The sequence below is a fragment of the Chiroxiphia lanceolata genome, chromosome 2, assembly GCF_009829145.1.
Source record: "Chiroxiphia lanceolata isolate bChiLan1 chromosome 2, bChiLan1.pri, whole genome shotgun sequence".
Lineage (NCBI taxonomy): Eukaryota > Metazoa > Chordata > Aves > Passeriformes > Pipridae > Chiroxiphia > Chiroxiphia lanceolata.
In genome coordinates this window covers 85,062,055-85,074,973 of record NC_045638.1, presented here as the reverse complement: position 1 = coordinate 85,074,973, position 12,919 = coordinate 85,062,055, and the positions used below count along the sequence as shown (strand labels likewise).

The 12,919-nt window shown below is 46.6% G+C and overlaps 1 protein-coding gene across 4 annotated transcripts in view; it reads right to left on the bottom strand.

The window, feature by feature from the left end:
* Nucleotides 1–695: 695 nt before the first annotated feature.
* ME3 (malic enzyme 3) overlaps nt 696–12,919 on the bottom strand; it is a 118,325-nt gene continuing 106,101 nt past the window's right edge. For 3 of the 4 annotated variants that reach the window (XM_032679958.1, XM_032679962.1, XM_032679960.1), the window contains exons 8-14: nt 6,426–6,523; nt 5,143–5,256; nt 4,412–4,517; nt 3,688–3,830; nt 2,325–2,498; nt 1,799–1,897; nt 696–979 (exon numbers count right to left, since the gene is read on the bottom strand). In XM_032679958.1, coding sequence (XP_032535849.1) covers nt 818–979; nt 1,799–1,897; nt 2,325–2,498; nt 3,688–3,830; nt 4,412–4,517; nt 5,143–5,256; nt 6,426–6,523 — 896 coding nt within the window. In that variant the 3' untranslated portion in view covers nt 696–817. The remainder of the gene's footprint in view (nt 980–1,798; nt 1,898–2,324; nt 2,499–3,687; nt 3,831–4,411; nt 4,518–5,142; nt 5,257–6,425; nt 6,524–12,919) is intronic. The other variant, XM_032679959.1, reaches the window with a different exon arrangement.

Genomic DNA, 12,919 nt, shown 5'->3' with positions numbered 1-12,919 from the left:
AGATAGACTGAGGAGGGCCCTTGGCTGGTTGCAGTGCTTCCTCAGCAGCATCCAGCAGGAGATGCACTGATGATGTGATGGCTGTATGTGGGTTCAGGGATACGCTTGGTATACCCGCAGGGACCCTGTGGGTCCCTTGACTCCTGTTCCCTTGGAGAGCCACCTGACTTGTGGAGGGGAGGGAGTCTGTTGTCCCCATGGGGTTGAGGGAGGTTTTGGAGTTTGTTTCCATGGTGGGTGGCAGATGGCAGTGCCAGGCTGTGTGACCCGTGCACTAGCTTAGGTTGGTTGAAACTCCCCAAACATCAAGGACTTCGGAAGCAGAAAAGGGTAGTACTCCCCAGCTCTCCCAGGGCAATGTATACACTTCCTATCACATTCAGAGAGCCACAGGCAAAGTGTGGCTGTTGAGTGTGAGGGATGACCATACATGCAGCTGCCACCTATGGAAGTGGGGGTCTGAACTTCTTGTGGGCACTTCCACTAGGAATGGGACTATGTGCTTCTGAGGTGGCCCAGGTAGCTTATCCCAAGGCAGCTGAGCTGAGAAGGGGCAGTACGTTAAGCAGTCAGCAATATGCAGTGCTGACTGACTGGGATGGGCTACAGCTCTCTCCTTGGAGTATTCCCTGTCCAGCTTGGAATCTGTTTTATTCCCTACTGACATGTTCCCACAGAGAAAAAGCAGCAGCAAATAAAAAACTACTTGGATTAATTTACTTTTACCATTCTGCAAGCCTGGAGGTGCATTTATATCAGCAATGACATGAGCCATGGGATCTGATGGCAAAAATGAGAAAACAGTTCTCGCAAAACCTTATATATTTTGTGTTTTCATGGCTTCGGGGGGCCACCTGTAATCATCAAGAAGAAATGATTCATAATCGGGACTGTAAATGAACTGTTTCACAAAGGCCTCCTTGTCTGCTGGCTCGGGGTACCAAGAAGCGAGGCCTTGCTTGTAGGCCCAGTCAACAATCTGCAAAAAGATAAGCAAAGCGAACTGGTAAAACAACATTGGCATATAACAAAGTTGAAACCAACTGCAGTTTGGCCCTGGCTGTATTTTCCCTCTTCCCTTCTCTCAGAATTGTGCCCTTTTTTGCTTTTTTTCTCGCTGTGCAATACTCTGAGTCAGCTGCACTTCAGGCCTTCACAGGGAATGGAAGTTGCCTGCAACTACTGGCTGGTAAGAAATGCACACCCCAGCCCTGGCAAAATGGTTGGGGTGTGCAATTGAAGGGGAGCAGCCCTTTAACCACCTCCGCTTGCACCCTTAAGCTCCTCAGCTACGCTATGCATCCATCAGTAATCTCAGCAGGCCAATGTGATTCTCACTGGGTGTCTCTGAATGGGAATTACAAATTTGATGTAAACAGGGAACCAAATCCATAATTAGACAACAATCCCAGATCTGAAATAGTATTTAGTTACTTAGGCCCCTATTAAATAGAGAAGGAAAGGTTCAAAATAGCAATTTGGAACCTAAAATCTTTTGGCAACTTGTGTCATGTTTGAATTTGACTCTAAATCTCATTTTTTGAAGTCCTGAGTTCTCACAGCTTCAAGCAATAAAGCAGAGCTGTGTGAGCTGAGGCACCCAGAATGAGAATATATTTTTCACATTTGGGCTTTAATGATGGAAGAAATCAGAGCAGCAATTCTGGCTAGAAGAATTCCTGAGAATCATTGCTCTAGGCTTTAGAATAAGTTAAAAAAACCACTAAGCAAAAACGATGCCAAGGCAATTCCTGCCCTCCCTACCAAGAAAAGTGGAAATAAGAGTGGAAGTACTCACTTTCACAGCAATTTTGCGAGACACGTCTCTGATGCTGCCCAAGGGGGGATAGAGTCTTCCTTCTGCAAGATTCTGCTCAGTCACCTCAGCAGCAATAGCCTAGAAAGAAAAGCAAGCTAGTTTATAGAGACGGACTCAAGCACATACCACATTCCCTAGCATATGGTAAGTGGCTGAAACCTCAGCAGCATCAGAGCTCGGACTATTTCTGAGTGGGAACTTGTGACCTGTTCAAAATACATGCGTGTACTCATTTCATTACAGACTTCAAAGTGGAGCCAGAATGGTGGAGGTGCTGTGCTAGGACAGCAGTTGTGGAGAAGGAGGAGAATCCTGTCATGGCTCCTGCACCTGCAATGGAAACTTGAACTTTCCCTGAGCTGGAAAAAGGCTGCAGCTTTTTGCTACGCTGTGCCATTTCCACTCCATTCCTTGCCCTGGGCCAGGTTCTTGAAAACACCTGAAGTAGGTGCATGTGCCTCTTATTATCTTTTCTTAAAATATTAGTTAAATGCCAGTTGCAAACCTCTGCTGTCATGAGGAAGATATCATCAGAGATGTGCCGGACTCCGCAGGCAGTGACTCCCAGTGCCACTCCTGGGAAGACATAGGCGTTGTTTCCTTGGCCAGGGAAGAAGGTCTTTCCATTGGGCAGGGTTACCTTTGGGAACGGACTCCCACTTGCAAATATTCCCCGTCCCTGATCAAAGAGAGAGAAAGAGGCATCCAGATTCAGAAGAGAAATCTTAGTTTTGCTGCTCACCATGAACTGTGCTTGAGGGACATCCGTGACTAAGTGGACAAATCTCCAACCAGTCAGTGAGAGGCATCTCCACCAGAGGCACCGCCAGCTGACACTTCTGGAGTACCTTGTCCCCAGAGCCAGGAACAGGGCCATGGACAGGGCCACTGAGCACTGAGTGGGTTTTTGCACTGCAAGTTCTCTGACCTTCTGAGGAGTTTCTCTATCCATTTATCAACCATCTATGGAGTATGAAGAAGGACTCATGAGGGATAAAGGTCTGGGGCTGTGTGATTGCTCTGGCCATAGGCAGGTGGTGGGGAGGGAAAGGAAACACTGAGACAAGGAGTCCTCTCATGCCAAGTCAATCCATATGACAATAATTCTTCATGCCAAGTCAATCCATATGACAATAATTCTTCAGTGACATTGGGTCTAAGTTGGGTGATGAAACCATTACATAAACAATTAGGTGACACAAACTGCTAAGGATGAGACATCTCAGACAGCTGTGGGTGAAGGAGGCAAACACTTTCTTTATCCAAAGTAATTTCAGTTGGTAGGGACCCAAATCCTGCTCACAGCAAGGTCAGCTATGATATCAGACCAGGTTGTTCAGGGCTTTATCCAGTCTGGTCTTAAAAACTTGAAAGGTCAGAGACTGCAGAAACAATCTGGGCTTCTCTTCCACCTCCTGACTCTCCTCCTCACAGTGTAAAAGTTTTTCTTTATGACCAACTTGAACCTCTCTTATTTCAACTTAGGCACACTGTCACTTGTCTGCCCACCATGTACCACTGTGGTTTTCCTTGGTACAGTCATGGCCACAAGTGTATCCAGAGCACCCAGCTTCCCTCTGCTGAAGTCCAGTACACAGAATAGTTTGGGTTGGAAGGGACCTCTGGAGATCATCTAGTCCAGTCCCCACCAAGGCAGGATCACCTAGAGCAGGTGACACAGGAACGAGTCCAAGTGGGTTTTGAATGTCTCCAGAGAGAGATATTCCATGACCTCCCTGTACAGCTGGTTTCAGTGTTCTGCCACCCTCAACATAAGGAAATTCTTCCAAATGTTGAGGTGAAACTTCTTGTGGTTTAGTTTATAGCCATTTCTCCTTTTCCTGTCACTGGGCACCACCAGAAAGTACCTCGGTGAGGCGGTAGCACTGCTCCGCTGTGCACTCCGCTTTACTTGTGGGGTTGCTCAGGGCAAACACAATGGGCCTCTCATTGAAGGCTGCCATGTCCTTCAACAGCTTCTCAGTGAAAGCTCCTGCAACAGCTGCGACACCTGAAACAACAACAGCAGAGTGAGGCAGTGCTTTCTGACTGTCTGACTTTAGTGCGTTGGGCTGATCCCACTGGAACGCCTCTACTGGAAAATGAACCATCGGAGGGAACAGGCTTAATCTCTGGAGATAGAGGTGAAGATGTTTCTTTCTCATATTATGGCGAGATTAAAAGCCTGTCTCAAAACAAAGCCCTCTGCTCCTCTGGACAGAGTGGGTGACAGTGTTTTGGCCAGTCTGATTGCATCACTCTGACTCCCAAAGACCTGCCTGAGGTGCCTGTTGTCATCCTTGTCCTGCCCAGCCTGCCAGAGCCATGTTTGTTGCTGAGAGCCTCAGATCCTGCCTCCCCTAGCACCTCCCTCTCCAGCCCTTTCTGGAAGGGCTCCTACAGCTCCAAAGGAGAGGAAGCCTGTGCCCCAGGGTTGAAGAGGAAAGGATATGGAGAACTCAACTGAAAAAAATGGGGGTAAAAGAAGCTCATTTTGTTTTGACTAGGAAAACAAAAGGAGACTCTAGAAGAAAGACAGAAACTCTCCTAAGAACTGAATTGACATGAAAATTTTTATTAAGTGAACTCCACCTATAATTGCTGTAGGTTTCACTTTCTGCACAACCTCTTCCAATGAGTCCACACTGGGATGATCCTGGGCAAACAGTTCTTTCTCATGGTTCAGGTGGCTCCTGCCCTGTGAGAAAAAAGGAGGAGTCAAGCTTTGGTCTGTTGGCAAAAGTTGGAGACATAACTTAGTAACTCATCTTCTTCAGTTCATTTCATCTCTCGGCCCTCTACCTGAACCAGATTCCACAGAGCAGGACCTCAGCATGAGCCAGTCAGGCATTGAGGTGTTGGTGTAATGTCACATTGGGCTGGTCCCTGCTCCTCTCACCCACCAAAGTACATTGTGTGGCTGGCATACACTTGTACGTAAAATACAAGTCTCCTCAAGTCTGAGGAGGGACAACTCTGAGAGGACACAGGGAGTGCAAAACGCAGCTGGGCCAGGCTGGGCATGACGTCGCTGTTCTAATACCCCATATGACATGCAATACTTCCAGCATTCCTTGGGACTATGGCTAGCAGTGTACCACTTTAGATGCCCAGCCCAAAGCGTTGCCTTTAGAGCAACCAGTGCTGCTGGCACACTGTTGTCCCCATGAGACCTAGTCCTCCGAAAGCAGGAACAGCTCTGCAATAAAACTGCAGCCTTTACTCCAGGGCTGAGCAGGGGTCCAAGGTATCTGCCTGCTCTGGCCTCTCTAGCTGGCATGGCATGGCAGGGGAATGGGGCTCAGCTCTGAAGACAAATTCACCTTCACAATCAGTCCCTTGGAGTCTACCATCCAAATTTTTTTGATGGCATCATCTCGTGAAATTCCTTCCTTTTCCATGGCCATGAGGATGAGATGAGCTATGCCCATTGCAGCCTGAAACACAGTATATAAACACTTCATTGGGGTATCATCATCTTTTGTGGGGGAAGATTTTAAATGAGAGATGGGTTGGGTCATCCCCCAGCACTGCACAAAGCAGAGAGACTTTCTGCTCCATGGCTGTACAGTGCCATGGCATGGGGCTGATTTTAGCATTGTAGGTGCTGCCATAAATAAAAAACCTCACAATCATTCAGTAGAGTAGGCTGCAGGTGGAGCTGGAGCAGTGGAGTTGGTACCGTGACAGGTAGAGGCTGTCTCCATCATTTGAACCAGCTGCTGCAGGGGGGGGAAAGGGGCAGACACTTAACAGTGTTGCTGGAGATGCCAGTACAGAGGAACTCACAGCCAAGTGGGAGTCCTGTAAGAGGAAAGTCTTTCTCCCATTTCTGCCTGGGAAAGCAGCCCTGAACATGCTGTGTGTGTGTCTGTGGTCCTACAGCTGTGCCTGGCCCTCCTGCCCCATGGGGACTATAACAAAGCAGAAGGGTCTCTGCACCACAGGGATGGTGACCAGCACAGACGTGTCTGCCAGCAGGGGTGAAGAAAAAGAACAAGCCAGCTTTGTTTCACTGTGGGATAGAAAAACAGTAACAGAGCTTCCCAAAGTTCCACCATGGGCAAGAGCTGAGATAGGTCCTGAACCGTTAGTCCACAGATAAGGCTTTAAAGGCTTTTTCTTCCCCCTCTCTTTGAGCAAGGTGCCATACAGACTACCTGATGTCTGCCATGGGGCAATATGACTGACTCCAAAAAGCAAGTTGTGCTCTCACAGTCCTGTGAGTCTGAGTCCTTTGAACTCTATCACTAAAGAAGTTCTGGTTTACCCTAGATACCAACCCCGAGGACTCAAACCAGCCTTCTTAATATTCTTGTGGCACTCTGCCTCATAAATGACTTCTGTAAAGGTAGTCACTGCATGGGCAGCCTCGTAGTATCCAGGGAGTCTGCCCAGGACTTGTGGGCTAAGAAGTCATTGAAAGATGGTTGGTAACTTCCACCTAGCAGCAAGATCCACCTGTGGGGCCCAATCCTGCCCAGTGACAAGGAACCTGCTTCTGTACTTTGTTTTCAAGAAGTCAAGCCTTGCAGGAAGTTTCATAGTTGACTTTTCTCTCTCTAAATTTGATCATATTTAGGAATGAGCTTAAAAACATTCTTACCTCTCCAGCTCCCTGGAAAACAAACCTCTGGTCAGAGAGCTTGTTCTTTGTGATCCTTAAGGCTGCAAAGATGCCAGCGACTGCAACAGATGCTGTGCCTGAAAGAGAGAAACACCATGAGATGGACATGCTGGCAAATGGATTGTCTACCCTGCTGACACACTGTTAGAAAGACTGTGGTAGAAACCATTCTTAGATTCTGTCATTAAAAGATCAGAGTGCCCTCCCTGTGCTGAAATATTAATATTCAAATTTCCCTGCAAGGCAGAAGAACACAAATTTCCCTCGATGTAGAGTCAAAGGGACACTGAATCCTAGAATGTCAGAAGAAGTTAATACCTGACTCCCAAGGGTTTAAGATGCATGTGACTTGTCTGAGGTCACATAAAACATCTGTAGGAGAACTTGGGGCCCCTTGTCTCAAAATCCTTTGTGATCATGGAGTTACCATCCTATTCTCCTATTTACCTTCACAGCCCAGCATCATCATTTTTTTTTTTACTCCCCTAACACTCTGATACCTCGACTCAAAGCCATCATGCCTTGCTGCCAAGCATGAAGGAGTCATTCAGAAAAGGAGTGAGAAATATTGCAGTAAATGGAATGCAGAGTCCTGCTGTTACAGCCACCATGATATCTACAGCTTTCCATCCTTCAAGGGAGGCAGATGTCCAGACAGAATAAAGCTTTCTTTACCCCACATAAATCACATGCAGTATTAATCTAATGTCCTATCCCAGATGAAGGAACATGGTGGGAAGAAATCAAATAAGGCACAAGCTAATAAGGATTCAAGCACTGGTGGTATCTCAGGTCACCTGGGCAAGCTGGATGCAAGTGTTAAAGGGGACCTAGGAATGAAGGAGGAAGTTTGATCACAGAATATGTAAAGCTGGAAGGGACCCATAAGGATCATCCAATCCATTGGTTTTATTCCTCAGCATTTTAAAGGATACCAGTTTGGATGTGCCCCAGTTCTGATCTATCCCCAACTCTAATGCTGGTCTCTACAGCCTCATCTTTAGAAGCTTTGTGAGAAATCAGGGAGTCCACAAGTTAACGAGTTTTGTGTGGGTGGTCATGGGAAGGGCAGGCAACAAACACTTTTAGGCTAAAAACCTGATTTCACCGAATTTCCAGCATTTCCTATTTTCTTGCCTATGTAATCAGCCAGTGCATCAGGGTTTCAAGCAGCCAGTGCTTCAGTGAGGTCCCCTGCCGGGTCCTTAGGGCCTGGGGTGCTGCCAGGCAGCAGGAACAGGCTGGCTGGGAAACAGCAGCTCATGAGCAGACATGACCACAAGCAGTGACACCAGCAGATGGAGCTGCCTTGTCTCTCAAGGACCCAGAAAACAAATTCAGCTCTACCTGCTCCTTTTCTTTAGTGTAAAAACTACAGCTAAGCTAGGAATCTACTGGTATATCACTGGGGAATTATTCACTCTTTTATTATTTCCGTGCAAGCAGAAAACCTAGTGGGAGCATAGTTACTCTGCCAGAAACGTAATTTAATTGACATGGCTCATCTTGTTTAGGGAACCTGTATAAGCCACTCTGACGAAGAAAATCTTTATTGGCCAGACCAGAAGTATTATTTAGTACCATTTGTTCTCCAACATTTTATGCTTATAACTCAGATGAGTTTAGTTCTCCAAAAATTAATAATTAGCCTCCCTTAAGAGTGATTCTGGTTTAGCAGAGGTGACAGTGGCCACATTCCTGCAGCAAATGTTACTACCATGGTGTCCACACTGGTACACCAGTTGCAGAATGGCAGCATCACTTCACAGAATCATGGAATGGTTTGGGCTGGAAGGGACCTTAAAGATCATCTAGTTCCAACTCCCCCTGCCATATGCAGGGACACCTTCTACTAGATCAGGTTGTTCCAAGCCCTATCCAACCTGGTCTTGAACACTTACAGGGATGAGGCATCCACAACTTCACAAGGGCACTGCAAGAATTCATGTCTTAAACAAAAAATAGACTAGACTAAAAGTTGACAGCTTTGTAAGCTTTTTTCTTGCAATGAATCACTTGAGACACTTGCTTCAGCACCCAGGATGAATTCCCTCCATTAGCTCAGAAAATAGTTTGTATCATTACATTTCCAGATCCAGACAACCTGAGTCCAGTCCTTTTAAAAGGGAGTTGATCAGGAGGGAACCAGGCACTGTGTGCCCTGCTGCTTCAGTATTACCATGTCAGACAACTGAAGCAAGTGTATAAAGGATTTCTTCTTGCTTCTCCTGCAGTAAATCTCTGCCTCTTAAAGCTATATTTAGAGTAATGTATTTGCCTGGTGAAATGCCATTGGACTAGAAAAATTACAGAAAAAGATAATGAACATTCAAGGAATTTAAAAGAACACCACAAAATTGCCTAGTTTTTAGATTTTGTGTTTTATGGGTGTCACATATCTAGTCCATGCTCATTCTTTGTATTTTGGTAAGTCTGTAATCGGCAGGACTGCTTGGTGTGCTGCCATGCCAGATGCTAAGGATGGGAGTCTAAACAAACATGTATTATCCTGCTCATGCTTGTGCTGAAGCACACACCTGAACTGGGTCAAAAGAAGTGCACCCTAGAAGAGTAACTACCACCATATTTTTGTAAGAGAGACACGATAACTGCAATACATGTAGATGCTTCTGTTGCAGACATCTGAACTGTGCAGGAAGGGATCCCACTGTGGCAGTTTTAACTGCAAAGAAATGGGGAGAGACCAGGGTCCCACAGTTGTCAGCCATGCCAAGCTTGTGACAGGCAGTAGAGTATGAACATCTGTGTACACTCACACATGTGCACACACTATCTCCCAGGCCTACTTTGCCTAGAAATCCCCACATCCCTTTGGGGGTGGGAGTGTGAAAATGATCAGAGTTAAAAATCCAGAAGTAAAACAATTACAGTGTGACAGTGTGTCAGGTCACAGCTAGAGCAGCAATAAATGCCAGGAAAATATTTAAAAGAAGGAAATGTAGCTGGAGAAATACCTTGTTTCTCTTGGTCCTGACCCAGGAAAAATTTCTTTATACCCTGTGATTGTCAAGAAGTCTGATGGGACAAATGCTGCCATCTGCAAACCCATTTAAGTGGAAAATGCTCTTGGGAGATTCAGTAGAGGGACTTGAGGTATGTTTTAAAGATTTCACTAGCACAAATTTGAGAAGTGAGGTGTAGGGAAAAAAAGGGGGCATGGATTCATTCTGCAGGATAGCATGCATTTTACAGAGCAGGGACCTGCGGGACTGGGTGTGCCATTACTCATCCCCCTGCACTTGCACTGCAGCTCTAACAGCAGGACTCTATTCAGCGTTGCCACTCCTAATACTCCTACTCTCTCTCCAATGTTTTTCTAATCCTCCACATCTCCCAAACTGCATCTCACCCCCATTACCCAAGTAATAAAGTTTCTGTACCTTGGCCTTAGCTCAATATTTTTCTTTGATAATTACAATTTCTAAGCATGGAACAACAGAGCATCTCTATGGAAGAGAGTTCACAGCTGGTTCATGTAATGAACTGGCTAATCACTGTGCTTCAGTTCTGAAAGAATGACAAAATCAGACTGGGGCAGGGAACTCCTCACCATGAGTTGTGTCAATTAAAAAACAGTCATCCTTTGACATGCTGGTCTATCTGTTTTCCAAAGAGACTGAATGCTGCTGTTGTGGATAACTGCTTCCCTAAGTAACTAGCAAGAGCCAGCTTGGCTGGTCTGTATCTGAGGTAAAATATGGAGGGGCAGAGAGAGAAGAAACGAAAGTGCTTGCAAATCTTCCTTTCTGTCCAAGACTCAAAGTGAATACTGAACACAGTATCACAAAACAGCAAGCAGACTGCAGGAGACACTCTGCGAAGTCCAGAGCAACAGGACTAGCACAGAAGAGAGGCATTTAAAACTAAGGTACACTCAGGAACATGGCCATCCCTGTTGGAATTAACTTCTGGCACTCAGGCACATTCAGAATATTGTAAAACATAAGGAAACCCCCTCTGGTTTGATATTGTTGATGTTCCACATCTAAGTGAAAACAAGCCCCAGTAGATGTCAGTAGAGCTACACTGGAGTAAAACACGGGAAAAGGATCTGCTCCACACTGCACAGATGGAAAAGGGTGCAGCACAGAGGCACCCATGCCCGGGGAAGTTACCCTTCCTCAGAGTGGGGACAGCAGACAGAGGGATGAGCAGCATTGCACATGGAGTCACGGGCAGCACTGGCATGTCACCAGGGAAAGTACAGCCCAGTGAGGATGTCAAGGCTGTGCTCTGGGTGACAACACCCAGTGGCTAAGCAAGGGACACGGGGGGAAGCATGGACCCTGTGGGTGCTTGGAGGCAGGAGTCCCCTCACGTTAAAGGCTGTCACTGCCCAGTCCCCTGGCCCAGAGGGCTGACTGAGGTGAGCTGAGCATCCCCACCTGATGCTGAATCCTTCCGACAGCAGCAGTGATGGGAACTGCAGCAATACCACTGCCTGTTTCTTCACACAACACCTGTGTGGGTGGTTTCCCCTTTTCCACAGCACACTGGTGGAAGAGATGGCCAAATTCAGACTGATCTTTTATTTTTGACCTTTGACCTGCCTGCTTACGATTTGCCCTGTCAAAACCATGCCAATATGAGGGCCCAGAGAACAGCAAACTCCAGTTTAACAGCTCCAGGAAAGGGCAGCCAAGAAAATATCTCTAGATTTATGGATGAGGAGGAAGCATAGGGCTTTTCCAAATCCTGGTTCACATTAACTCCCTGCAGCAATCCCGCCCATTACTGGAAAGCAGAGTGGAGCTTGTCCAGATCCACTCCAAATACATAATTAAAAGTCAAACACAACAAAGCTGGAGCAAAAAGCTGTCGAAGTGTTTGCAGCTCAAGGTCTTCCCCTACATGGCTGCGGGCTAGTGTTAGCCTTCCCTCAAAGGGCCTCTGTAAGGCATTAAGAAAATAAACCTAGAAATGATGTGGAGTACATCAACAAGAAGAGAGGTAAAATGCAAAGCATTGATGCTCAGGAAAGAAACTCTCTCTTTAATAACACCAGGGACACTGGTGACCCAGAAGATGTGGTGGCATGAAGAAGAGCTGCCTGACAATGGAGAGGCCTAACGTAGGTCATCTCTAGGTGCCTGCTTTTAATCCTTCCACTGTAAAGTGCTAGGACTATACTGTGCCTCACCATAACCACAGGTTATAGCCACCGCAGCACTGTCCGGCAGCACTGCCCTCCTTCCAGCCTATGCAGTGCCAGCCTGCACACCAGTGTGCCAACCACAGACCAAGCCCCCGAGCCCACACAGGCAGAGGCTATCAGGCATGTCAGCACTCTGCAAAAAAGAATCCCTGTCCCCATTGCAGCAGCAGAAATTCTGTGGATGCTGTTCCATAACCACAAGCTAAGCTAAATCAGAACACAGCCCTGTTCTTCTGTTCATTTTGCCTCTTTAGTCTGGACTTAAAATATCACAGCTTAACACAGAGGTGATCTGTGCTGCTCTTCACTGTAAAGGAGGAGTTGCAAGTGGCATCCAGTGAACAAGAAAAACAACAAACAAGAAAAGCAGGAGAGGGAAAGGAAACAAATGTCATAATCCCCAACATGACAGAAGATCTTTACAGAGCTGCACCACCAAGCCCAAGAAATGGGGGCCCATTTACAGACTGGACTCCCTACTGTTCTGAGCTGCCTGGGCAGCAGTCAGTGTGCGACTTCAACACAATCCTAGGAGCCGGCCCTTAAGTAGTAAATGTAGTAGCACCAAGGGAAAACACAGGAGCCTCTCTGCTGCAGGGCACAGCAGGTCCAGAGGGAATGGTAATGGTGAACCTCTACAGGACTAAGAACATCTCCTCACCTATCTCCAGGCTGGGTAAATCCCCAGGGAAAGTGTGCTGCTTGAGAGTTGCCTGGCAGGACATTGCCTGCTTTGTCCTACAGTTTGGTATTGTACTGCACTCCCTTCCTATTGTGTTTCCCCCCTCCTCAGCTTCCTGTGATAATTACCAATGCATTTTCCATGCCAGCTGAAACAACAAAGTTAGAAACTGCACCATTTTAATCTGCTGAAATTAGTTACTGCTGAGCCAAAAACTCCTTTCACCTGCTTCTCACAGCACATGCAAACATGACTGCGAAACAGGCCACATTTGCACAGGATTGATTTCCAACTTGCCCAATGTTTTAAGTTGCTCAGATTTGTGGCACTGGAGTCAGCCTGTTCCCAGACTCAGCTGAGGTTTGGAGCACTGTTTTTTCATCCCAGACACTGTTTTCCGAAGTGTCCTGGAAAGGTTATGGAAAGGTTATCTGCTAGGATAATGAGAAAAAGTGGTTGGTGGGTCAAGAGATTTTTTGAGGCTCATGAGCAGTCACATGTCCAACAAACAAGGGGAATCATTGCTCTAATGACTAGGGAAAAACTCAGAGAGGTTCTGTGAAAGGGAGACTCTAAATGTTGCCTGCAGACTACTTTAGTTGTGGAGGGACTAGG